This window comes from Dendrobates tinctorius, unplaced genomic scaffold, assembly GCF_039654945.1.
Source record: "Dendrobates tinctorius isolate UK_male_01 unplaced genomic scaffold, ASM3965494v1 ptg000057l, whole genome shotgun sequence".
Taxonomy (NCBI): domain Eukaryota; kingdom Metazoa; phylum Chordata; class Amphibia; order Anura; family Dendrobatidae; genus Dendrobates; species Dendrobates tinctorius.
In genome coordinates, this window is record NW_027361725.1 from 6,763,036 (window position 1) to 6,790,251 (window position 27,216).

At 43.7% G+C, this 27,216-nt stretch overlaps 1 protein-coding gene across 1 annotated transcript in view; it reads right to left on the bottom strand.

Annotated features, from left to right (window-relative positions):
• CCDC85C (coiled-coil domain containing 85C) overlaps window positions 1-27,216 on the bottom strand; it is a 161,635-nt gene that overhangs the window by 27,048 nt on the left and 107,371 nt on the right. Inside the window, exon 3 of the mRNA XM_073577705.1 lies at window positions 14,647-14,751. Within this exon, the coding sequence (XP_073433806.1) occupies window positions 14,647-14,751 (105 nt within the window). The remainder of the gene's footprint in view (window positions 1-14,646; window positions 14,752-27,216) is intronic.

Sequence of the window (27,216 nt, forward strand, 5' to 3'; positions counted from 1 at the left end):
GGCTTGGGGATTGCTTTGCAGACGGGTAAGCTGACTACAACTTTTTTTTTTACTTACTATAATACTGCTCCTATGTACAAGAATATAACTACTATAATACTGCTCCTATGTACAAGAATATAACTACTATAATACTGCCCCGTATGTACAAGAATATAACTACTATAATCTTTTTACTTAAAAACTGGCAACCATATATTACAAAAATGTTACATTAAAATCTCAAAGCAATAAATAGTAAAGGAGATAAATATTGTATTGTTACATCACTTAAACAATAGCATTAGCAAACATTGACAAATCCCGATACATGGATGTTCCTCCAGGTCACATTCCATGGGTTCCCCTTTATATCCTTCTTATATACGGCCTTGAGACTTTCTAGGATCTTATACCTGACAGTATCACAGGACAGGACTTCCTTATTGATGAGCAGGCAGCACCGCGCACACCACAGATGGTAGATGGTCACCACATTTATTATATACAGAGAGCTTCTGTCATACGCCCTGAGCTCAGGCTGGAAGTCTCCGTACAGCAGCTGACCATACGACTGTCCCACCAGGTGCGGTAACTTTAGGGACAAGGACACAGACTCCCACACCTGCATACTGAAGGGGCACTCTAACAGCATATGGTCCATCGTCTCCAGTATATGGGGACACTCCTCTCTGGGACAGGATCTGTCTGATACATTCCTGCACTTTAGATTATCTCTAACGTACATTTTACCATGGAGCGCCAGCCACGCTACGTCTCTCATATGAGGGGGAACTCTGGTATCTAGCATGTTTTTTACAGCCCATTTTACATCCAGACTCGGAGAGCCCCTCAGTTGTACCTGGACACTGAAGTGAGATGACAGGACATTCTTATACAGCTCTTTCCTACTGAGCTGCTTGACGTCATCATACAAGATCCTCCATCTGACGACCTTACTTATTATGTGGACACCATACCAAGAAACATTATTCTTTACGTCCTGAGATTCTCTTGATGGGGTCCCCTACCGACCACACAGACACAAACTGCTGGATCTGGCTCTTAAACAAGACCATGGCACCTTCTCTGAATTCTTACAAAACGAAAAATTCTTCATGAGAAACAAAAGATTAAAGAAGAGCTCCAGACAAGGCATGGCGAGACCACCATCCTTATGAGGGAGATAAACAATGTTTCTCCTGACCACATTCACCCTGTTGCCCCACAAGAAGTGAAAGAAGACATTGGTAAGTCTGGAGAGCAACGTATCTGGCAGCGGGAACACCACACTGATATAGAGGAACAGCGGGAGCAGGAAGGTCTTCAGCAGGCGGATCTTCTCCAGATATGTCAGCTTCCAGTGTCTCCAGCTCTGCACCTTCCGCTCACACACCACCAGCTTCTCCTCCCAGTTCACCTTCCCATCATCTACAGCACCAAACACAACTCCCAAAATCTTTATCTGATCCTGAACTGTTCTGAAGGGCACAGAGAAGACCTCACGGTCACTCCCCAGCCACAACGCCTCGCTCTTCTCCATGTTCACAGAGGAGTTAGATACATTGGAGACGGCTGTGATCTCCTGCTGTAGAGCCACATAGTCATCTCTAGAAGACGCTACAACCGACACATCGTCCGCATAGGCACAGAACTTTACCTAGTCCATCATACTCTGCAGGTGGCACCTCAGACCTGTAAAATCTCTATGATACTGCAGTTTTCTGAGGAAAGGATCCAGACTGAAAACATACAACAATGGGCTGAGAGGACAGCCCTGCCTCACCCCTGACATGATCGCAAAGGGCTCGGCCAAGTGACCATTAATCAGCAGCAGGCTTATAGCTTCCTCACACAGAAGTCGCAGCCACTGCACAAACCGCATCGGGAGGCCATACTGTAACAACACCTAATACAGGTAATCATGATGGACTCTATCAAAGGCTTTACTCTGGTCTAAGTCCACAATATACGCCCCCACATGGTGCTGCTTCATGTACGTCACGGCTTCTCTCACCAACAACGAGTCCTCTATCGTCCGACCCTTCACACCACACATCTGGTTGGCGATAAGCTCACCCGTCACCTCACTCAACCGATAATACAAGATCTTGGCCAGAATTTTATAATCTGTGTTTAGTAAAGACAATGGACGCCAGTTCTTTATATCTTTTAGATTTCCTTTCTTTGCCAGGAGAACCAGAACAGATTTATACTGGGACGGTAGAAGCTTTCCTGCAGAGAGGCAATCGTTATAGACCTGCACCAGGTCCGGAGCTAATAAGTCCCTGAACTCTCTATAAAACTCGCTGGTCAGGCCGTCCAGCCCCGGGCTCTTGTTTGCCTTTAAGGAGTCAACGCTCTTCTTTACCTCCTCCTCAGTTATGGGACCGGCCATACTATCTGCCTGTGTGGGGTCTAAAGTTGGTAGGGACACCACCTTCAGGTAGGCATTAATGTCTTCCTTATCGATATGAGCCCCTTTATACAGATCTCTATAATAATCAGCAATGATCTTGTGGACTTTCTTCTGCTCTGACTGCTCCACCCCGTTCTCATCCAACAAACCAGTGATGAGCGTCTTACTGATCCTATTTTTTACAGGCAATAAAAGGATCTGGGTTACGAACGCCCCAATTATCAAACTGTCCCTTCGTCTTGAGAGACTTGAGGCGATCGTACTGCAGCTCCCTCATTTGCTGCTTTATGTGGCTGACGCTCCGTCTATCCACCTTCTCACCACCATTCATCCTGCTATAAAGTCGGCTCAGCTGCAGTCTCAGGGCAGAGTATCTCATATAATCCATATTACTATGTCTCCTGGCTGCTCGTATAATAAACTGCCTGATGTCACTTTTCATGGTCTCCCACCACTCAGCTGTGTCATCACACATACATTGGGTGGTCCTACGATCATTATAGAAGGCGGTGAAAGCCTCTCTGAACCGTGGATCTTGGATCACGGAGCTATTCACCTTCCAGTACTCCTTTCCACAGACCACAGCTTTGGCCAGATCCAGCGTCACGCTCACCATGCAATGGTCAGAGAACTCCAGAGGGCTGATCCTGTACTGAGAGTATCTCACCGCTCTCTTTATATACACCCGGTCTATTCTGCTGGCATTACCACCCTTATGGTATGTATACGTCTTACTGGTATGGTGGGAACCATAGGGGTCTACTAGATGGGCCTGCTGGACTATATTATTAAGAAACGTCTCATCATATCTCAGTTTCTTGTGACTGCTGGATCTATCCACATTACAAGACACATTACTAAAATCCCTACACAATATAAACACTTTAGAGGTAAAGCAATATGGCTTCATATGGTCAAACAGTTCCCTCCGCTCTTTCCTGGTCTGCGGAGCATAAATGTTTACTGCTCTATAATGGATGGAGTCCAGTATAAAGTCCAGCATCAGACAGCGGCCTGGACAGATCTCTAGGACTCTGTCCACTTGGACATCCATGGTATTAAAGAGGATTCCGACACCATCATTCCTCTCCAGCCTGAAGGACCAGAATGATGGACCTAATCTCCAGTCTCTCTTGGCTGCATACACATGGGCACTGCATTTCAGATACATCTCCTGTAAGAAGACGACGTCAGATTTCTCATCAGACAATCGCTGGTAGATCGCCTGCCGCCGGCTACCAGTCCTCACACTGTTCACACTAATGGAGTTTATTCTCAGCCGCATCCTGATCACTTAGACTTTCTGGTCTTCTTCCTCCTTCCACTGCTGTCACCTGCAGCGCCCCATCTCTTCGTGGACACGGGAGGATCAGGATCCACCTCATCAGAGACATTTTCTGTGATGCATGAAGAACCTTGCTCCATTTTTGCCTCTTCTTTGTCTTCTCCCAGTACATTGTAACATCCTGGACTTATCGCCAGCACTGGAGGCTCAGAGATTTTCTGGACTCTTGTGATTTTCCTGGAGGAATCCACAAAGGCTTTTTTCCTTTTTATGGTCATAAAACCTTCCTCATCCACGCTGGACACTGCGGACAGTTTATCTGCTTCTACAGATGTACTAGGCTGAAGCTTGGATGGTTTGGTGACAGGTTTTCTGGACACCTTAGTGACTAGTATTTTAGGTCTTAGTTTAGTAGCTGACCATTGCTTAGGTCTTACTTTACTGGATGATGGTGGTTTAGCTCTGGCTGGTGGTACTTTATGTGTTTCTTCAGTGGCTGGTGGTCCTAGTAGTGCAGCATCCATCAATATTATTATCAGACTCTGGAGCAGGCTCACTGTTACTGTGACTTATCACCTCATCAGTGCCAGCTTCTTGGACAACATCTGCTCCTCTTGTGGTATCTTTTTCCATAATTTCCAAGGAGGTCTGGCCATTATATTTATTATGCTCTGCATGAGGGCAATCACGAAATGTATGTCCGGGTCCTGAGCACAGGTTACAGATGACGGTTCCTGTGCATTTGTCCTTTGTATGCCCGAACTGTCCACACAATGAGCACGTGATACGAGAGCAGTTTATGGCGAGGTGCCTGCCCCCACATCCATGGCACAGATGTGGCTGACCAGGGTAGTAGCATATCCCCCTCTCTGAGCCCAGGTAGAAGGAGTGCGGCAGATGTGTGGTTACACCATTCTCTTGCAGAAGCTGGATTTTCACAGAATATCCTACATTCCATATTTTCTCCTCATCATAGATCTTCTGGGGATGACTTCTCACCATGCACTGCCGGCTCAACCAGTGCTGCAGATCCGCCAGCGCCACCACCTCAGACTGAAACAGGACAGTGACTGTTATTTCCTGCGGCGACAGCTGGATACAATGGAGATGATCCCAGATCTCATCTTCTCTAGTGTCATTATAGATGTTCCAGAACATATCCAGATCACACTGGAGCTTAAAGCTGATGTCATAGATCAGGGCGTAGACCTCAGATGCCTTAAACTTCATAAAGTCTTTCAGAAGAACTTTTCCAATATATATTCTGCATGGGATTTTCTCCTCTGGTTCTGTATACTTTATCCTGACTGCATTCCTCCTCTGAGGTGGAGGGTTATCTAGTCTTGTGACATTGGAGAACAAATCTCCTGAATTGATGTTGGTCAGCAGATGGGTCAGTGCTGGAGTTTTCTGCAGCCAGAGGTGAATTAGTGCTGGAGGCTTCCCCAGCCACAGGTGGAACAGTGCTGGAGGTTTCCCCAGTCACAGGTGGATTAGTGCTGGAGGTTTCCCCAGTCACAGGTGGATTAGTGCTGGAAATCTCCACCACTGCAGGAGGATCAGTGCTGGAGCTCTCCACAGCCCCATGATCACTGACACGTGTTTGTGCTGAAAAAACGCCCAGATCCACTACTGATTGTTGCTCAATGTGGTCTTCATTCATTGACGTGGAGGGTTCAGAGTCCATTACCACTGACGGTTCAGAGTCCATTATTACTGCAGTGTGATCTCTATTCACTGACATGGAAAGTTCAGAGTCCATTATAATGTTTGTATCTGTTGCAGACATACATTCACTAGCACCAGTGAGCGGGGTCCCATTCACTAGCACCAGTGAGCGGGGTCCCATTCACTAGCACCAGTGAGCGGGGTCCCATTCACTAGCACCAGTGAGCGGGGTCCCATTCACTAGCACCAGTGAGCGGGGTCCCATTCACTAGCACCAGTGAGCGGGGTCCCATTCACTAGCACCAGTGAGCGGGGTCCCATTCACTAGCACCAGTGAGCGGGGTCCCATTCACTAGCACCAGTGAGCGGGGTCCCATTCACTAGCACCAGTGAGCGGGGTCCCATTCACTAGCACCAGTGAGCGGGGTCCCATTCACTAGCACCAGTGAGCGGGGTCCCATTCACTAGCACCAGTGAGCGGGGTCCCATTCACTAGCACCAGTGAGCGGGGTCCCATTCACTAGCACCAGTGAGCGGGGTCCCATTCACTAGCACCAGTGAGCGGGGTCCCATTCACTAGCACCAGTGAGCGGGGTCCCATTCACTAGCACCAGTGAGCGGGGTCCCATTCACTAGCACCAGTGAGCGGGGTCCCATTCACTAGCACCAGTGAGCGGGGTCCCATTCACTAGCACCAGTGAGCGGGGTCCCATTCACTAGCACCAGTGAGAGGGGTCCCACTCACAGCACCGAGCGGGGTCCCACTCACAGCACCGAGCGGGGTCCCACTCACAGCACCGAGCGGGGTCCCACTCACAGCACCGAGCGGGATCTCGCACACAGTGTCAGTACAGGGGGCACTTACGGTGTCAACACAGGGGGCATTTACCTCATCACTCACAGGAGCTGAGCTCCCTTCATTGCTGCACACAGAGGGCACTGCAGTTAACCCCTCGGTTGCTGACACTTTCCTCTGCAGCGCTCCCAGCAGCGTCTGCTGCCTCAGACCCCTCACATCATGCGGCTGATATTCGTGCTGCATTTCTTACCAGACATCCTTGCTCCACATCGTGCACAATTTTATATTTAATGTCCTTATTACTAATGGAGTGTTTTCTATTCTCCTTCTGGGCTCTGGCTCCCCTCTTTTTCTCCATAGCCCAAGTTTCCTTTCTGGGTACAGAGTTTACATGTTTGTCCAGGTTTCCTTTCCGAATGTCCAGCTCTCGTCTGCAAACATCCAGGCTCTCACATTTCATCAGTTTTATCTTTGGATTTGAATTTCAGCCTTTAATTTGCTGATTTGCATTTCCAGCTTAAAAATGCTTTGCCTTGTAACTTTACCACTCAATTCAGCAACATAACAAGCAGGTTTAGAAGACTCACCAGCCACCATGTCCAGCTTTCCATTACCATGAGGTCCATGCCGGCAGGCCACACTCCAGGCTAGGGGCTTTCCCTGGTTCATCAGCCCAGCTTCCCTCCCCTCCACCTGGGTCAGAAGCAATGCCTCCGCCCTGCTGGGAGCTCACAAACACACGTCTATCCTCTCCTATGGACAAGAATATAACTACTATAATACTGCCCCTATGTACAAGAATATAACTACTATAATACTGCTCCCTATATACAAGAATATAACTACTATAATACTGCTCCCTATGTACAAGAATATAACTACTATAATACTGCTCCCTATTGCTCCCTATATACAAGAACATAACTACTATAATACTGTCCCTATGTACAAGAATATAACTACTATAATACTGCCCCTATGTACAAGACTATAACTACTATAATACTGCTCCTATGTACAAGAATATAACTACTATAATACTGCCCCCTATGTACAGGAATATAACTACTATAATACTGCTCCTATGTACAGGAATATAACTACTATTATACTGCTCCCTATGTACAAGAATATAACTACTATAATACTGCCACCTATGAACAAGAATATAACTACTATAATACTGCCCCCTATGTACAAGAATATAACTACTATAATACTGCCACCTATGTACAAGAATATAACTACTATAATACTGCTCATATGTACAGGAATATGACTAGTATAATACTGCCCCTATGTACAGAAATATAGCTACTATAATACTGCCCCTGTGTACAAGAATATAACTACTATAATACTGCCCCTATGTACAGGAATATAACTACTATAAGGCTGAGTTCACACGTTTTTTTCGCGTTTCCGCGGCGGTTTTAACTGCGCGATTTTGCAGCGAAAACGCGAAAAATAAGCATCCCATGCATTCCTATGGGATTCCGCAATGCTGTGCTAATGCTGCGGTTTTTACCGCGGCGGAATCGCTTCGCGGTAAAAAACGCAGCATGCTCATTAATTTTGCGGAATCGCGGCGATCCCGCATCCATAGGAATGCATTGTTCCGCTTACTTCCCGCATGTGGCTGTGTACACCATGCGAAAAGTAAGCAGAACAATTGCGGATGGTACCCACGGTCCGGAGGAGAGGAGACTGTCCTCCGGGCTTTGGGTACCATATCCCTGTAAAAAATAGAATTTAAAATAAAAAATGGTGTTATTCTTACCTTCCGACGTCCCGCGCAGCCTTCCTGCCTCTCTCCACGCTCTCGTTCCCAGTAATCCTTTGCGAAAATGCCCGCGATGGCGTCCGTTCTCGCGGGATCGCGAAGTCTCGCGGTCATCGCGAATGATCGCGAGACGTCGCGATCCTGCGAGAACGGACGTCATCGCGGGCATTTTCGCAAAGGATTACTGGGAATGGGAGCGTGGAGAGAGGCGGGAAGGCTGCGCGGGACGCCGGAAGGTAAGAATAACACCATTTTTTATTTTTTTTTTATTATTTTTTACATTTTATCTTTTACTACTGATGCTGCATAGGCGGCCTCAGTAGTAAAAAGTTGGTCACACTTGTCAAACACTATGTTTGACGAGTGTGACCAACCTGTCAATTAGTTCTCCAAGCGATGCTACAGATCGCTTGGAAAACGTTAGCATTTTGCAAGCTAATTACGCTTGCAAAATGCTAGTTTTTCCGCGGGAAAATCGCGGGAATTTAAAATGTGATTTTCCCGCGGAATGGAATTCCGGAACTCTCGCGGTAATTTCCGCGAGAGTTCCGCTACGTGTTAGGCTGGTTTCTCATTTGCGTTAAAACAACGCTGCGCCCTGCGTCGTTAAGCCCCGCCCCGAGCCGGCTCCCTGCCCGCCCCATCCGGGATCACCGCCTACTTTCGCATTTGCACGCATGCGATCGGCGCACCCTATCTTTAGCATAGGGCGCGCCGATCATGCGCTGCCAGTGTGAAAGTAGCGTGCTGCGCACTTTTGACGGTGCGCCGTGCGCGCCGAAATGCAGCATGATCGGCGCACCCTATGCTAAAGATAGGGTGCGCCGATCGCATGCGTGCAAATGCGAAAGTAGGCGGTGATCCCGGATGGGGCGGGCAGGGAGCCGGCTCGGGGCGGGGCTTAACGACGCAGCGTTGTTTTAACGCAAATGTGAAACCAGCCTTAACTTAGCTTAATACTGCACCTACAGCGTCGGACTGGCCCACCGGAGAACCGGTGGATTCTCCGGTGGGCCCTGGCATCTGGTGGGCCCTGGCACCTGCAGGCATACAGGGCCAGCAGTTGCCTAGGGCCCCCGCTGCTCCAGGGGCCCCCAGCCAGTGGTGTGTCGCACACCATGCAGCTGCTATGGGGGCCCCTGCCAGCGGAGCAGCAGCGGGTGTCAGAAGGCAGGAGCCCCTGTCCCCGCTGCTAAAGAGAAATGAATATTCACTGCGAAGCAGTGAATCTCATTTCAGGTCTCCACACCCCCAGAGGCCCCGCCCCCAGCCCAGTAAGCTGCTCTGCAGACTACAGCTGTAAATCAGGGCCGGCGCCGCCCTCAGTCCTCTCTGCTCCTGGCTCACAGCCAGTGCGCGATGACGTCACTACATCGCGCACCCGCTGTGTGTCTGGCAGAGGGGGCAGCTCCTGACACTGAAGCCGGCTGCCGGAATCAGCGTGGGAGCGAGGAGGAGAGGTGAGTATTGTGTTTTGTTTTGTTTTTTATATCTCTCTCGCTCTCTCTCTATCTATATCTCTCTCTCTCTTATATCTATCTATCTTTCTATCTCTATTATCTATATCTATCTATCTCTATATCTATCTCTATCTATTATCTATATCTATCTATTTCTATATCTATCTCTATCTATCGCTCTATCTTTATATCTATCTTTCTATCTCTACATCTATCTCTATATCTTTCTATATATATATCTCTATATCTATCGATTATGTCTACCTATCTCTATATCTATTATCTCTATATTTTATCTATCTAGCTACCATCTATATCTATCTATCTTTATCTATATATATCTCTATCTAATATCTATATCTATCTATCTCTATACCTATCTATTTATCTATCCGTTATCTATCTCTATATCTTTTCTCTGTATCTATCTATCTCTATATCTATATCTCTAGCTATCTATCGCTCTATCTCTATATCTATCTCTATCTTTATATCTATATCTATATATCTATCTATCTATCTATCTCTATATCTATTTCTCTCTATATCTATCTCTATATCTCTCTCTATAGCTATCTATCTATATATCTCTATCTATCTCTATATCTATCTCTCTGTATATCTATCTATCGCTCTATCTCTATATCTATCTTTCTATCTCTATATCTATATATCTATCTATCTTTCTCTATCTATTTATCTCTATATTATTTATCTCTATATCTATTTATTCTCTATATCAAGCATTTCTCACCTACTGTGTCCCCCCATTTCCTTGTAGATTGTAAGCTTGCGAGCAGGGACCTCACTCCTAATGTCACTGTTTGTATTGTCTTAACTTGTATTGAATTTATTGTCTGTACATATCCCCGCTTAATTGTAAAGTGCTGCGGAATATGTTGGCGCTATATAAATAAAAATTATTATTATTATTATTATATCTTTTCTCTGTATCTATCTCTCTCTATATATATCTATTATCTCTATATCTATATCTATTTCTCTCTATATCTATCTATCTATTTATCTCTATATCTATCTATCTTTCTATCTCTATATCTATCTCTATATCTATCTATCTATCTTTCTCTATCTATTTATCTCTATCTATTATCTATCTCTATCTATCGCTCTATCTCTATATCTATCTTTCTATCTCTACATCTATCTTTCTATCTATCTCTATATCTATCTATATCTATATCTATCTATTATGTCTATCTATCTAGCTATCTCTATTATCTATATCTACCTATCTCTATATCTTTCTATCTTACTCTATCTCTATATCTATCTGTTATCTCTATATTTATTATCTATCTTTATCTATCTCTATCTATTTATCGATCTCTGTATCTATCTCTCTCTATATCTATCTCTCTCTATCTACCGCTCTCTCTATCTCTATCTATCTTTATATCTATATCTATCTATCTCTATATCTATCTATTATCTCTATATCTATCTACCTATCTATCTCTATATCTATCTCTATATCTATATCTGTTTCTCTCTATATCTATCTCTATATCTCTCTCTCTATAGCTATCTATATATTATCTCTATATCTATCTATCTATATATTATCTCTATATCTATCTATCTATCTCTATATCTATCTATCTATCTCTATATCTATCTATCTCTATATCTATCTGTTATCTCTATATCCATATCTATTTCTATATCTATCTATCTCTATATCTATCTATCTATCTATCTATCTATCTCTATATCTATCTTTCTATCTAACACTATATCTCTATATCTATCTATCTCTATCTCTCTTTATCTATCTATTGATCTATCCATCTATCTCTATATCTATCTCTATATCTATCTATATCTATCTATTATGTCTATCTATCTAGCTATCTCTATTATCTATATCTACCTATCTGTATATCTTTCTATCTTACTCTATCTCTATATCTATCTGTTATCTCTATATTTATTATCTATCTTTATCTATCTCTATCTATTATCTATATCTATATCTCTCTCTATCTATTTATCGATCTCTGTATCTATCTCTCTCTATATCTATCTCTCTCTATCTACCGCTCTCTCTATCTCTATCTATCTTTATATCTATATCTATCTATCTATCTCTATATCTATCTATTATCTCTATATCTATCTACTTATCTATCTCTATATCTATCTCTATATCTATATCTGTTTCTCTCTATATCTATCTCTATATCTCTCTCTCTATAGCTATCTATATATTATCTCTATATCTATCTATCTATATATTATCTCTATATCTATCTATCTATCTATCTATCTCTATATCTATCTATCTCTATATCTATCTGTTATCTCTATATCCATATCTATTTCTATATATATCTATCTATCTATCTCTATATCTATCTTTCTATCTAACACTATATCTCTATATCTATCTATCTCTATCTCTATCTCTCTTTATCTATCTATCTATTGATCTATCCATCTATCTCTATATCTATCTCTATATCTATCTATTATCTCTATTATCTATATCTATCTATCCATCTAGCTATCTCTATCTCTATCTATCTTTCTAACTCTATATCTATCTCTATACATATCTTTATATCTAGCTATTATCTCTATATCTATCTCTATATCTATCTTTCTATATCTATCTGTCTCTATATCTATCTATCTATCTCTATATCTAATATCTCTATATCTATCTATCTCTATATATATCTCTATATCTATTTTTATTTATAGCCATCTATCTATATATATTTATCTCTATATCTATCTATATATGTCTATATTATTATTATTATATCTGTATATCTCTATCTATTATCTATCTCTCTATATCTTTCTATCTATCCATTATCTATTTTCTATCTATCTCTATATCTATCTACCTATCGATCTATCTATCTATCTATATTTCTTTCTATATCTATCTTTATATCTATCTCTATCTATCTCTATCTATCTCTATGAATCTTTCTATCTATATCTATCCATTATCTACTTTCTATCCATTATCAACTATCTATATCTATCTATTTCTACATCTATCTTTCTATCTATATCTATCTAACTCTATATCTATATATCTATATAGCATTATACCCTATGAGGGGGTGCATTATTCCCTATGAGGGGGGCAGTATTATACCCTATGAGGGGGCAGCATTATACCCTATGAGGAGGCAGCATTATACCCTATGAGGAGGCAGCATTATACCCTATGAGGAGGGCAGCATTATTCCCTATGAGGGGGCGGTATTATACCCTATGAGGGGGGGAGTATTATACCCTATGAGGGGGCAGCATTATACCCTATGAGGGGGTGCATTATTCCCTATGAGGGGGTGCATTATTCCCTATGAGGGGGGCAGTATTATACCCTATGAGGGGGGCAGTATTATACCCTATGAGGGGTGCATTATACCCTATGAGGGGGGCAGTATTATACCCTATGAGGGGGGCAGTATTATACCCTATGAGGGGGGCAGTATTATACCCTATGAGGGGGTGCATTATACCCTATGAGGGGGTGCATTATACCCTATGAGGGGGTACATTATACCCTATGAGGGGGTGCATTATACCCTATGAGGGGGGCTGTATTATATTCTATGAGATGGCTGCATTATATTCTATGAGATGGCTGCATTATATTCTATGAGGGGTCTACATTATATTCTATGAGGGGGCTGCTTTATATTCTATGAGGGGGCTACCCCAACTCCTGCTACATAATTAAGACATGTACAACCTTATATTATACCCGGATATTAGCGTGTTTTACCGCACAATTGGTGGTCTGGTATTTAACTCTATGCAGCTACATAGTGGGCCCCAAGAATGATTTTCTCTGGTGGGCCCAAGGTGTTCCAGTCCGACGCTGTGCACCTATGTACAGGAATATAACAAGTATAATACTGCCCCTATGTACAGGAATGTAACTAATATAATACTGCCCCTATGTACAAGAATAACTACTATAATACTGCCCTCTATGTACAAAAATATAACTACTATATACTGCCCCTATGTACAATAATATAACTACTATAATACTCCTCCTATGTATAAGACTATAACTACTATAATACTCCTCCTATGTATAAGAATATAACTGCTATAATACTCCTCCTATGTACAAGAATATAACTGCTATAATACTGCCCCCTATGTACAGGAATATAACTACTATAATACTGCACCTATGTACGGGAATATAACTAGTTTAATACTGCCCCTATGTACAAGAATATAACTACTATAATACTGCCCCCCTATGTACAAGAAAATAACTACTATAATACTGCCACCTATGTACAAGAATATAACCACTATAATACTGCCCGTATGTACAAGAATATAACCACTATAATACTGCCCCCTATGTACAAGAATATAACTACTATAATACTGCCACCTATGTACAGGAATATGACTAGTATAATACTGCCCCTATGTACAGGAATATAGCTACTATAATACTGCCCCTATGTACAAGAATATAACCACTATAATACTGCCCGTATGTACAAGAATATAACTACTATAATACTGCTCCCTATGTACAAGAATATAACTACTATAATACTGCCCGTATGTACAAGAATATAACTACTATAATACTGCTCCCTATGTACAGGAATATAGCTACTATAATACTGCCCCTATGTACAAGAATATAACTACTATAATACTGCTCCATATGTACAGGAATATAACTAGTATAATACTGCCCCTATGTACAAGAATAACTACTATAATACTGCCCTCTATGTACAAAACTATAACTACTATATACTGCCCCTATGTACAAGAATATAACTATTATAATACTCCTCCTATGTATAAGAATATAACTGCTATAATACTCCTCCTATGTACAATAATATAACTACTACAATACTGCTCCCTATGTACCACTACTAAAATATAACTACTATAATACACTTCCCCCCAGAATTAGATCACCTTTAGTAGAATATCTTACAGAACTTGAGAACCTTCTATGAACCTGGACTAGCCAAAAAATAAACCAGATGATATCATATACATTCTCAAGCTGCAAATTAGGTAGGCCTTTGGGGATGAAGTGTTATAAATATTCATGCCTTTGCTCTGTTTAGGGGCATAAATCCGTCTCTATTGTACCTACTTATAAATATTCATCTCGATACAGGAGAGAATGGAGATCCGTCTTTTCCAGCTACACACACGCATTTAGGTCTTGTCACCAATAAATGAGAGCGAGTTGAGGGGGTTACTCACATTCTGCAGGGGCTCCTGGTACTGAGACAGCGATGACAGCTGGGATTCTGAGTGGTACGGAGATAAGCCTTTCCGTAATGTCCTTAACTCGTTATGGCTGGAATGCTGAAAATCAGAAGAAACGTCTGAGCAGAAGCAGAAGTTCTACACTCAGGCCAACATTTCATCAACATATTTCAAAACTGTTTGTATCACGAAACACAATGTTTATGTACAGTATAGGTAATCGTATATATTTCAGGATCGAGAAAAATGCTGTAGACATTAAGAGCCACTACCATCCAATGACTCAACTTGGCACCCAAGAATTTTCAAACAAATAACTCTTAAAAGTCATGAAAAATAGAGCGAAATTAATTTTTTGACTAGTTGGCCCGGTGTAATGTGTTAGTACTAACACATGATATGCATATGACATACGTAGGATCTTCCAGCTACATAATTATGGTGGACTTGCTTGGCTTGAACCTTATCAAAAAGTCACTCATCATATTCCAGGTAGGTGGCCACACAATTGACACTAAAAATCCAACCATTATAGGTCACGTTCAGGTTTATGGGACCAAGGCATGTGGCTATAAAAAAAAGAATAACATAGAATGAATGGAAGCTAATAATAACAATATTCGGAAATCTTATAGTTGAAAATCTGTCCATCAAATCCTGGCATAGTTACAGACTTTGGTGTAACCTACTCAGACAGGGGGAACCAACAGAGCGAAAGAAGCAATTTTGAGGTCTCCATGGAGCTGTCAATCTTAATATTTGTGGCCCCAAAACGGTGAAAAGTGTTATCCATCATCAACCATCACAGATAAGAGATGATCAACTGAAAAGGTCCCTCCATAACACAGGAATGTATTACAATATACTTAGATTTTAGGTTTCAGATATTTTTGAGTCAATATCTTCCCAAGGGTTCTCTACTACAAGTAATATTCACCTAATTCTCTAGATCCACCTGGTGATCCATAGTTATTACGATAATCATTTGCCTGTCAGGTCCCATTGATAATGGATTAAGGAGATATATATATATCTATTGTGGTGTAGTGACCACTGTGTCCGCTAGGGGGCGCTGTGTGGATGTCCCAGGAGAGAGGATGAGTGGCAGGATGCTGAATGATCGTTATGTATCCCAAGGTAGGTGGCCTTGGGACGGAAGCTTGAATATGTGTGTTGATCAGCAGAGGTACTGCTGAGCTTTCGTTACACTGTGTCAGGGAGAGCTTTCCAGGTAGCTGGTGAGACGGGCAGGGCCAGCTACCTACAAACCCATCTAGGGGCGGTGTCTAAAACGACATAGTAAAGTGTATGAATGCTTGACGGACCTGTGATGAGGTCATAGCCATGTGATCCGGTGGGCGTGGCTACGGACCATATAAGGGGGCCAGCAGAGGTCACATGAGGGAATGCTTGGACCCGATTGGTCCGTATGGAAGGTCTCGTGCAGGGAGATGTGTCTGTCTTCCTAACAGCACGTGTGGACGCTGTGTTTAATGGCTGCAAGTGCTTGAGAGTTCCCAGGGGAGGGAATGGACGTCTGCAGTGTGGTGAAGCAACCATGATTTAACCTGGCCACGGGGTGAGATAACTGTGAGGCTAGAGAGCCTGCGTATTGGACACTGCATAACCTGTGTGACTACAGTGTTCACAAAGTGGAGCTCTGTCATTGACGCTATGCTGTTGTATATGAACTTTCTGTTGCTGTTCATGGTTTATGATGCTTAATAAACCGCATGGACTGTTGGAGTTATATGACAAACCCGTGCCGGACCTGGTTATTTGGCTGCCTAGCGAGTGTCCCCTACCTGAAAAACAAGCGCTACCTTACACTATCTATCTATAGATATATATACATATATAAATATATATATACATATATATACACTCACTGGCCACTTTATTAGGTACACCTGTCCAACTGTGTGTTAAGACTTAATTTCTAATCAGCCAATCACATGGCGGCAACTCAGTGCATTTAGGCATGTAGACATGGTCAAGACAATCTCCTGCAGTTCAAACCGAGCATCAGTATGGGGAAGAAAGGTGATTTGAGTGCCTTTGAACGTGGCATGATTGTTGGTGCCAGAAGGGCTGGTCTGAGAATTTCAGAAACTGCTGATCTACTGGGATTTTCACGCACAACCATCTCTAGGGTTTACAGAGAATGGTCCGAAAAAGAAAAAAAATCCAGTGAGCGGCAGTTCTGTGGCCGGAAATGCCATGTTGATGCCAGAGGTCAGAGGAGAATGGGCAGACTGGTTCGAGCTGATAGAAAGGCAACAGTGACTCAAATTGCCACCCGTTACAACCAAGGTAGGCAGAAGAGCATCTCTGAACGCACAGTGCGTCGAACTTTGAGGCAGATGGGCTACAGCAGCAGAAGACCACACTGGGTACCACTCCTCTCAGCTAAGAACAGGAAACTGAGGCTACAATTTGCACAAGCTCATCGAAATTGGACAGTAGAAGATTGGAAAAACGTTGCCTGGTCTGATGAGTCTCGATTTCTGCTGCGACATTCGGATGGTAGGGTCAGAATTTGGCGTAAACAACATGAAAGCATGGATCCATCCTGCCTTGTATCAACGGTTCAGGCTGGTGGTGGTGGTGTCATGGTGTGGGGAATTTTTTCTGGGCACTCTTTGGGCCCCTTGGTACCAATTGAGCATCGTTGCAACGCCACAGCCTACCTGAGTATTGTTGCTGACCATGTCCATCCCTTTATGACCACAATGTACCCAACATCTGATGGCTACTTTCAGCAGGATAATGCGCCATGTCATAAAGCTCGAATCATCTCAGATTGGTTTCTTGAACATGACAATGAGTTTACTGTACTCAAATGGCCTCCTCAGTCACCAGATCTCAATCCAATAGAGCATCTTTGGGATGTGGTGGAACGGGAGATTCGCATCAGGGATGTGCAGCCGACAAATCTGCGCCAACTGTGTGATGCCATCATGTCAATATGGTCCAAAATCTCTGAGGAATGCTTCCAGCACCTTGTTGAATCTCTGCCACGAAGAATTGAGGCAGTTCTGAAGGCAAAAGGGGGTCCAACCCCTTACTAGCATGGTGTACCTAATAAAGTGGCCAGTGAGTGTATATACATACTGTATATATATACACAAATAGATACTGTATACATTTCAGAAGCAAGGTAACCGTATTGTGTTATAAGGGTAAGAACAAACCACTATGTGTGGACAGTCCAAAAAATATATAAAGACAATGGGACTAGAATATGTATAAAAAATTATTTAATCTTTAATAAATCCGATTTAGGCAATCATAAAATTATGTAAAAGCAAGTGCCAATGGCATACCGAAAAAGAATTATACAATCACAATATACATGAATATGATCATTCATGAGGACTGTCAAATAAGATGTATAGCAATGTAATAGTATATCTCCATATCACACACAGATATTTATAAAGGATTAAGTGCATAAAGGTATAAACAATATGTGAACTAAAAATTATATATAACCAATTACCACATACCGCAGCAGAGTGATTCTACCCACAATTAGGTTGTAAACTAGTATAAAAGTCCATGTTACTAATATGCCATAGTGGTGAACAAACCTATAACACAGTGTATAACCATATAATAATACTCAAAACTGTGTGAACCAATATAAATATTGCATACCCGTAGTGTGGAGACAGCCTCAAGGTAATGCCCGGCACTCCCTAATTTTATGATTGCCTAAATCGGATTTATTAAAGATTAAATACTTTTTTATACATATTCTAGTCCCATTGTCTTTATATATTTTTTGGATTGTCCACACATAGTGGTTTGTTCTTACGATAGTATCGAATGGTTTCCATTCAAATCTATGACATACAAGGAGTAATTTAATATGTGTATTATTTGATTCTATATTATTTTATTATGTAAAGATTGGTACAATATTTTGTTATTCTCCTACTGTGGTGTCTATTTTGTTACTAATCAACTGTGTTATAAGGGTGTAGTTTCTCCTCCTCACACATATATACATTGCCCCCTTTATTGAAACAGACATGTCCTTTGTGCACTTTTAATCCTTTTTATTTGGCAGGTTGAGTCCAAGTCATCACCAACAAGTATAGAGGATGCCCGATCTAATTATGACACCTGTCACATGGGGAAGGATTAAGGAAGATCACAGGACAGGGTGGATTTTCTATAACTTTAATTAAGCCCTTCCACTCTTTTGAAAACCAGTCGTAAAACTGGAAGGAGCACCTGTCCAAGGGGGCGTATAAACACCACATAACCTAACCCCAAAGATTTCCTTCCCACCTCTCATAAACTTCTCAGATATTCTCTATTATATTACATCACATACTACAGAATGTCCAGAACACCTTCAAGGACTAATCCTCATATAACAGATAAGATCTGTGAGTCGGAAGGTGACACATACTGAACACACACAGAGGAAATATTATATGAATCCTCTTCTATGTAGGAACAAGTATGACAGATGACGCAAGTTACCTCCTAGACCATCCCTTATGGTCACCATACATTCATTCCAGGACATGAGACCACTTCCCTCCTGATACTAAGTCATACATCCATAGACACATCCCAGGACATGGGACTACTTTCTTCCTGATACAAGGTCTTGCCTCCAGAGATACATCCCAGGACATGGGACTACTTCCCTCCTGAAACAACATACATCCATAGACACATCCCAGGACATGGGACCACTTCCCTCCTGATACAAGGTCATGCCTCCAGAGAATCATCCCATGACAGAGGATTATTTCCCTACAGATATAAGGTCATGAATTTACCAGACACGCTTATCTAAAGACCTATCCCTGAAAAGAGCATACATTGCCCTCTGGGAAAAAGACTTAGGATACAAATTCACACAATCACAAATAGACCATATCTATACGCATTCGCACAGCCCAACGAGCTGCGTGAAAACCCAAGAAAACGCTTTTAAAATAGTTACACGATGGTACATTACACCGGCACAGACTTGTATCTGGCGGTCGGGAGCTAGGGCTAGGTGTTGGCGTTGCGAGGAAGAGGGGGGTGACTACCTTCACACATGGTGGACTTGCCCTGTCCTCCGACCCTTTTGGGCAGCAACAGAGAAATTCATCAGAGATATCGCAGAGTCCCCAGTGTCGCTGACACCCGAGACGGCTCTGCTGAACCTCCCCATATACTTCAAACAAAAGAAGGCTCCCACCTTAGTCCACAATATTATAGCTGTGGCCAAACTCCTAATCCCGACTTACTGGAGTACAACCCAGATACCCACTTCTCATCAACTGCTGACAAAAATTGACCAACTATATTGTATGGCCGAGACTGTTGCCTCACTGAACCATACACAGTTATCTTTTGAAGAGAACTGGCGCTCTTGGATTAAGTATAGATCTACCCTCAAGCCTCTACAAGTATGAATATTTGATTAACTGGAAACTTGGTCTGTGATGTTTCCGAACACTTACCCTCTCTCTCTCTATCTCTCCTCTACTCCCCCCCCCCCCCGCCTCTTTCTTTCCCCCATTTTCTTTACGGCTCTCATCCCCCCTCATCTCTATTGTTAGTTCTACTCTTTCAGAAATGAAAATATTTTGCATTATGCTAAATGTTTTACACCATTAAAATCCATGTTACCTTAAATTGGTTATTTCTATGTGGTGTGTAGGAAGTCACTCTGGTAGGCAATAGCTGGGCGGCAGTAACGAGGCAACACACAGGCATAAAGTCCAATTCCAGTGGTTTTAATGTCACTAAGTAACCAGCAGCCTAACAAAACATAAGGAAAACCAAACACATACTCCAGCTTGGAGAACCACTGGTCCCAGACTCACCCCTTGCACAGGACGGGCGTAACTAAGCGGCTGCCAGGTCCTGCGGCATCCGCCATGTGTCATTCCCGGGGTTCTTCCGAGTCTTGCTGCTATAGTCCTGCAGCATGGGGAACCTGTATACAAGTTTCAGGCTGAGTCCACACAAGTTCCTGTAGCTTCCAGAAACACACTCACACTGTGGTAATTACCAACCTCCATTACATAGGGCCTAACCCCTCCCACCAGTGAGGTAGACACCACATGGGCTGATCTCGTGACCCTGACATCATCGCAGGTCCCGTCTTTAGGGAAAAACCCGGCCAAACATTAATCTGCTGGGAGAAACATATCTTCCATCCAGTAAAACACTCTTTACTGTACCACAGGTGTTATCATCTTTTGATTACTCAATAAAAAGATCATTGAAAAGAAAGGAAAAGATATAAGGTCATAACTCCACGTACACTTTCCAGGAAGTGGGATAATCACCCAAAGGAGAAAAGACCATGCTACCATAACTTATGGGGCTACTGCCATCCTGAAATCTATTCATGCCATTTCACACCCATCCTGGGTCACGGGGATCGCTTCCCATCTAAAACCAGTTCAAGGCACCATAGACCCATCCCAGAACATGGGACCATTTCCCTACTGTTACAAGGTCATGACTCCATAGAAATATCTCAGGACATAGGACAACTTTCCTCCTGATACAAGTTCATACCTTTATAGAAACTTCCCAGGACATGAGACCAATTCTCTCCTGATACAAGGTCATAAATCCATTGAAACATCCCAGGACATAGCATCAATTCCCTTCAGATACAAGATCATGCATCCAGATACACATCACAAGAAATAGATAAATCATCCTAAAGGCAAAGGATCAGGTCACCGTACATGATGGGGCCACATCCCTCCTGATATCTATTCATGCCATTTTACCCTCATCCTAGGCCATGAGGCTCACTTCAAACCTAAAACCAGTTCATGCCATCATACACCCATCCGTTGACATGTATCTATTCTATAATGATAGCAGATCATAGCATATTACAACACACAAGACATGGGTCCACTTCCCTCAGAATATCACCTGATGCCACCATACACTCATCAAAGGAAATGGAGCCCACTGCCCTCCTTGTAGCCCTCATGTTTTTATTCACTGACTAGATGGTGGCCCGATTCTAATGAATCGGGTATTCTAGAATATGTATGTAGTTTATTTATGAAGTTTTAATAATAATGCAATAATGCACCCCCCAATCCTGATATGCATGGTCCTCTCACCCCCCAATCCTGATATGCATGGTACCCCTCCCCCCATCCTGGTATGCATGGTCCCCTCACCCCCCAATCCTGATATGCATGGTCCCCTCACCCCACAATCCTGGAATGCATGGTCCTCTCACCCTCCAATCCTGGTATGCATGGTCCTCTCAACCCTCTTTCCTGGTAAACATGGTCCCCTCACCCCCCTTTCCTGGTATGCTTGGTCCCCCTCACCCCCCTTTCCTGGTATGCATGGTCCCGTCACCCCCATTTCATGGTATGCATGGTCCCCTCATACTCCAATCCTGATATGCATGGTCCCCTCACCCCCAATCCTGATATGCATGGTCCTCTCACCCCCCAATCCTGACATGCATGGTACCCCTCACCCCCCTTTCCTGGTATGTATGGTCCCCTCACCCCCCCCCTTTCCTGGTATGCATGGTCCCGTCACCCCTCTATCCTGGTATGCATGGCCCCCTCACCTCTCTTTCCTGGTATGCATGGTCCCGTCACCCCCCTTTCCTGGTATGCATGGTCCTCTCACCTCCCTTTCCTGGTAAGCATGGTCCCCCTCACCCCCCTTTGCTAGTATGTATGGTCACCCTCACCCCCCTTTCCTGGTATGCATGGTCCCCCTCCCTCCCCCCCATTGCTGGTATGCATGGTCCCCCTCACCCCCTTTGCTGGTAAGTATGGTCACCCTCACCCCCCTTTCCTGGTATGCATGGTCCCCCTCCCCCCCATTGCTGGTATGCATGGTCCCCCTCACCCCATTGCTGGTATGCATGGTCCCTCTCCCCCCATTGCTGGAATGCATGGCCCCCCTCCCCCCCATTGCTGGTATGCATGGTCCCCCTTCCCCCACATTGCTGGTATGCATGGTCCCCCTCCCCCCCCATTGCTGGTATGCATGGACCCCCACACCCCCCTTTGCTGGTATGTATGGTCACCCTCACCCCCCTTTCCTGGTATGCATGGTCCTCCTCATCCCCCTTTCCCGGTATGCGTGGTCTCTGTTAAAAAAAAAAAAAAAAAGTTATATACTCACCTTCTGACAGCCTCCGATCTTTCCACGCGCCCAGCCTCGCGGTCCCAGTAAAGCATTGTGCGAAACACCGCTGATGACGTCGCACTCTCCGGTCTAAGGCACAAGGCATTACTGGGACCGCGAGGCCGGGCGCGTGGAAAGAAGATCGGAGGCCTTCGGAAGGTGAGAATAACATTTTTTTTATTTTAATTCTCTTTCCTACAGATCAAGGCCTGCTGCCCCATTGAGCGCTGCGCCCGCCGCTGATTGGTTGCGGCTGCAGCGGCAGGCGCAGCTTACCGTTACAAACAGCTGCGCCTGCGACCCACGATTTCGGTTACAGACAGACATGATAAGGCGTTTATATATACAGATAAGAGGACATGGCACTCACTTCCTTCCTGGGTTCTATTCTATCTCACCACCCCTATTCCAGGACACGATCTTGATCATCTTGACACTTTTTTTTTTCTCCTAGCGGGAGAGACAGAGAGCACAGTCTGCTGCTTGGCCCAACTGACTTGAGTCAAAACCAGCAGAAGAAGCTAGAGCCCCTGTCCTCTACGTGTCGTTCAGCATATAGGAGTCTACATGTCACAACAAACCAGTAGCATAACAAACCTTGTGGGCCCCAATTTCCAACAGGTTCCCTGAACTATCACAGATCTTTAATATTATTGGTCCTCTCAGATGGGCCAAAGGGACCTTTTGGTTCCCCATAGGCTCCAGGACATGGGGGTAACTTCAACCTCTGCACCTATTATAGTTATGGCCCTGTAACCAATCCAGAAACCAGACATCAAAGTGTCCCGCAACCGATCGGTCTTCCCTTAGCGTTGTGGTGCTTGCAAAGATGGGGAGAGCTGCGCACATACTCAGCATCTATGATTAAGGGAGATAGGGACAAGTTCCCTAGCTGTGGCCCCCAAATAAGTGAGCCCAATATAAGACACAAAAATGCCTCTGTAGTACTTATAACCTTAGAAATATGGCAGCTGCATGAGAAGATAATGAAAAGCAAAGCCATAATTCCATGATAACACATAATATAGACACTCTGATGATATTTAATAGATTCAGTCCGATATTCTGCCAACATACACATTTTCTTCCTACTTACGAGGAAATTAAGTTATTAGCACTAATTGGAAGAAGCGAGAAAACGTTCTGGAGTTGATGAGAACATTGATTCTTTGTATGCATTTATTAATTAGGGTTTATATAAGATTCTTACATAAAGGAAGAACGCTGCATCATCTCAGAAGGATGATAAATTTGATCTTTTTTTAGTAGAAGTATGGTGAGTTCTACAATATAGTTAGCTCTACGCAAAACTATACTCAGAAAGGCAGCACTCTGCCGAAACCGTAGACATTACAGTATTGATGCAACCCTTGCAGTGTATTTTTATTATTGTGGGCTTGTGAAAACCCCACAGTCCATGTATAGGTGCACAGTACACCTGTTGGTTATGAGACGCGTCCAGCCTGTTAAACCAAAAACTGATGCACACATGCTGATTGTTTTGAATCACATGTATCAGGAGGAAAGTGGAATCAAGTTCATACCACATACAACCATCCCAAGTCTTCGAGCTCATTCTCTTCAGATCACAATTCATGCCACCATACACCCATCCCAAGACATGTGGCCCATTCTCTCCTGATATAAGCTCAAACCACCATACTCCTATCTCAAGACTTGGAGGTCACTCCCTCCTGATTCCAGGTCATGGCACCATACACCCATCCCAAGACTTGGAGGCCATTCCCTCCTGATCCCAGTTCATGCCACCATACACCTATCTCAAGACATGGAGCCCATTCTCTCCTGATCCTAGTTCATGCCACCATACAACCAAACCAAGACATGGAACCCATTGTCTCCTGGTACAAGTTCATGTCACCATACATCCAATTCAATACATGGGGCCCATTTCCTCCAGATCCCAATTCATGTCACCATACACCCATCCCAAGAGTAGGAGCTCATTCTTTCCTGATCCTAGTTCATGCCACAATATACCCATTCCTTTCTGTTCCCAGTTCATGTGATTATTAGCTCACTTCTATTCTTTTATTGGTGCCCACCATCCCATACCATTTGCCGCTTCCTAAAACCAGAAGTTTGAAACAGTTTAATTCTGAAAACCTCCAAAATAAAAATCATATGAAAATACCCTGCCAATATATAAAGGTTCTAATGAGCGTTTTTTTAAAAACAAAAAAACAAAAACCACTTATGACTGCTGAGTTTATCTTTGCATATATACCGAGTCCACCTGCTTTGGAGACAAAGAAATCAGACTGTTGGGTCGTGTGCATTTGCTAATCCCCTACATATGGGTTACACAGAAGACATGAGGCCCGCTCTTATGTCAGGAGCAGCTGTCATCTTCAGCATCTCAGGTCATAATCCTGGGCTCCTGGTATCAATGCGTCAAGCCTCCACCAGCACAGCCATTGTCTGTCACCTGTACCCTGGGGCAGAAGAGGGCTGTGGGGCTTCAACACGTTCTCCTGACCTAGAGGAGATGTCAGGTGCGTGACCGGTGTGGTTACAGATCTCCAGACCTTGACAGGAAGAATTCTAATTCCTATTCTTGGAAATGAAAACAATAGAAAAATCGGCAAGGTCCAACAATAGAGTTTCAATTGTTTCCCAGATCTGAGCACCCACCACTTACCCCAAAAGGCCATAATTCTAGTCCGAGCTCATTTAATTAATAAAATCCATTATCCTCCTTTGTAAATTAATACTTAGTACATAGAAATTGGGATTATATGTTCAGGGTGCGTGCAGTGAAAGCTGTGGCCATTAAATGCTTTCTCTTCTGTAAACCCATAACGCAGATAGAAAGAGACAACTCCGGACTTTGCGGGATGAATGTGCTCTATTTTCAGGCATAGGAGGTTGATCCAATAATAAGTGTTTGAAGCAGAAGTAATGTGGTGCTATGGTAATAGTCCTCTCTGCCTACTGCCAAACTTCACGTGCAATCAAATCACTTTTCTCTCTCCTTGCCAGGCAAAGCGGAAGATTCTTCAATCCACTCGTCCTAACTAAAACGAGGAAGAGGCCGAAGCTCGGGAGATAATGGGATTCTGTGCAAGAGATTCTATAGACCCCATGGACCCAGAGCTTCATTTAAACGATAGCACACTGAATGCCCTAGCTTCAGTGGATTATTAGGACCCTTTATGTCATAGATGTGACTCATAGTTTCATTGGACATACAGGGGCACAGTATACTATAGAATTAACCCCCCAGTCTCACCTTTTTACTATATAGTCAACAATATTGTATCATGTGAAAGACTACAGGTGAACTCCATGTTATTGGCCCCTAGGTTCACTGGACCTATAGGACACATTAGGTCTCTTTCACACTTCCGTTTGTCACCATCAGTCGAAATCCGGCGTTTTGGTCAAAAATCGGATCCGACATTTTGCTTGGCGGATCCATTTTTTTTCCCATTGAGTTGCATTACCGGCAGATCTCTCTCTCTCTCAGTTTCATTGCACCTATAGGACACTTTATACCATATAATTGACCCATAGGTTCAACAAATAAGACACTGTAGACCATACATCTGACCTGTTCCATTGTTTCTATGGTCCTATAGGACACTATACACTATATGGTAGACCCATAGCTTCAGTGGACTTCCAAGTAACAGTAAGTTATTGTGCTGACCCATAGTTTCAGTGGACCTATAGAATACTATATCTAAGGAGTAGCAAGAGTGGACACTCTGGGTCACGGTACCGGGATACCTGGGGTGAGCTGGCCAGGTAGTGCCGACCCCTATACAGGGACCATTAGGAGCAGGCCCGAAGGAGTCGAATACCGCGACAGCTGATACCAAGAGGGACGGCTCAAGTGCGGATGAGACAAACAAGGCAGAGGGTCAGGAGCGACTGGCGTCAGGAGTAACCGGAGTCAGGAGTGGCCGGAGTCAGGAGTGGCCGGAGTCAGGAGTGACTAGACGGGGCCAGAGTACCGTACGGAAGGCACACGATAATCAGGCGCCTCCATGAGGAAGGAGCCGCCTGATATACCCTGTGCTGGAGCTTGATTGGTAATCGCTCCACAGGGCTGGTGCAGAAGGGGTTAAGTGAGGGGAAGAGTGCCCGCCCTTGGCCCGGGACAGAAGCAGAGGAGGAGGAGGAAGCCATGTGCAGAGCTGCAGGACGGGAATCCGTGGGTGCCGCGCGGCGGCTGTAGCGGTGAGCAGGGAGCCGAGGGGAGACCCCGGGAGCAGGAGCAGGCAGAGGAGGACCCGGCATGACAGGTGACGCCGGCCCCGACCTGACAGGCGGCACCGGTGTGACACTATACATATCATAGGTTCACCTATTGTGGGCTCACTGAAACTATGACTGTCCCATAGGCTTAGAGAAACTATGGGTATGCCCTATGGCAATGAGTTTCTC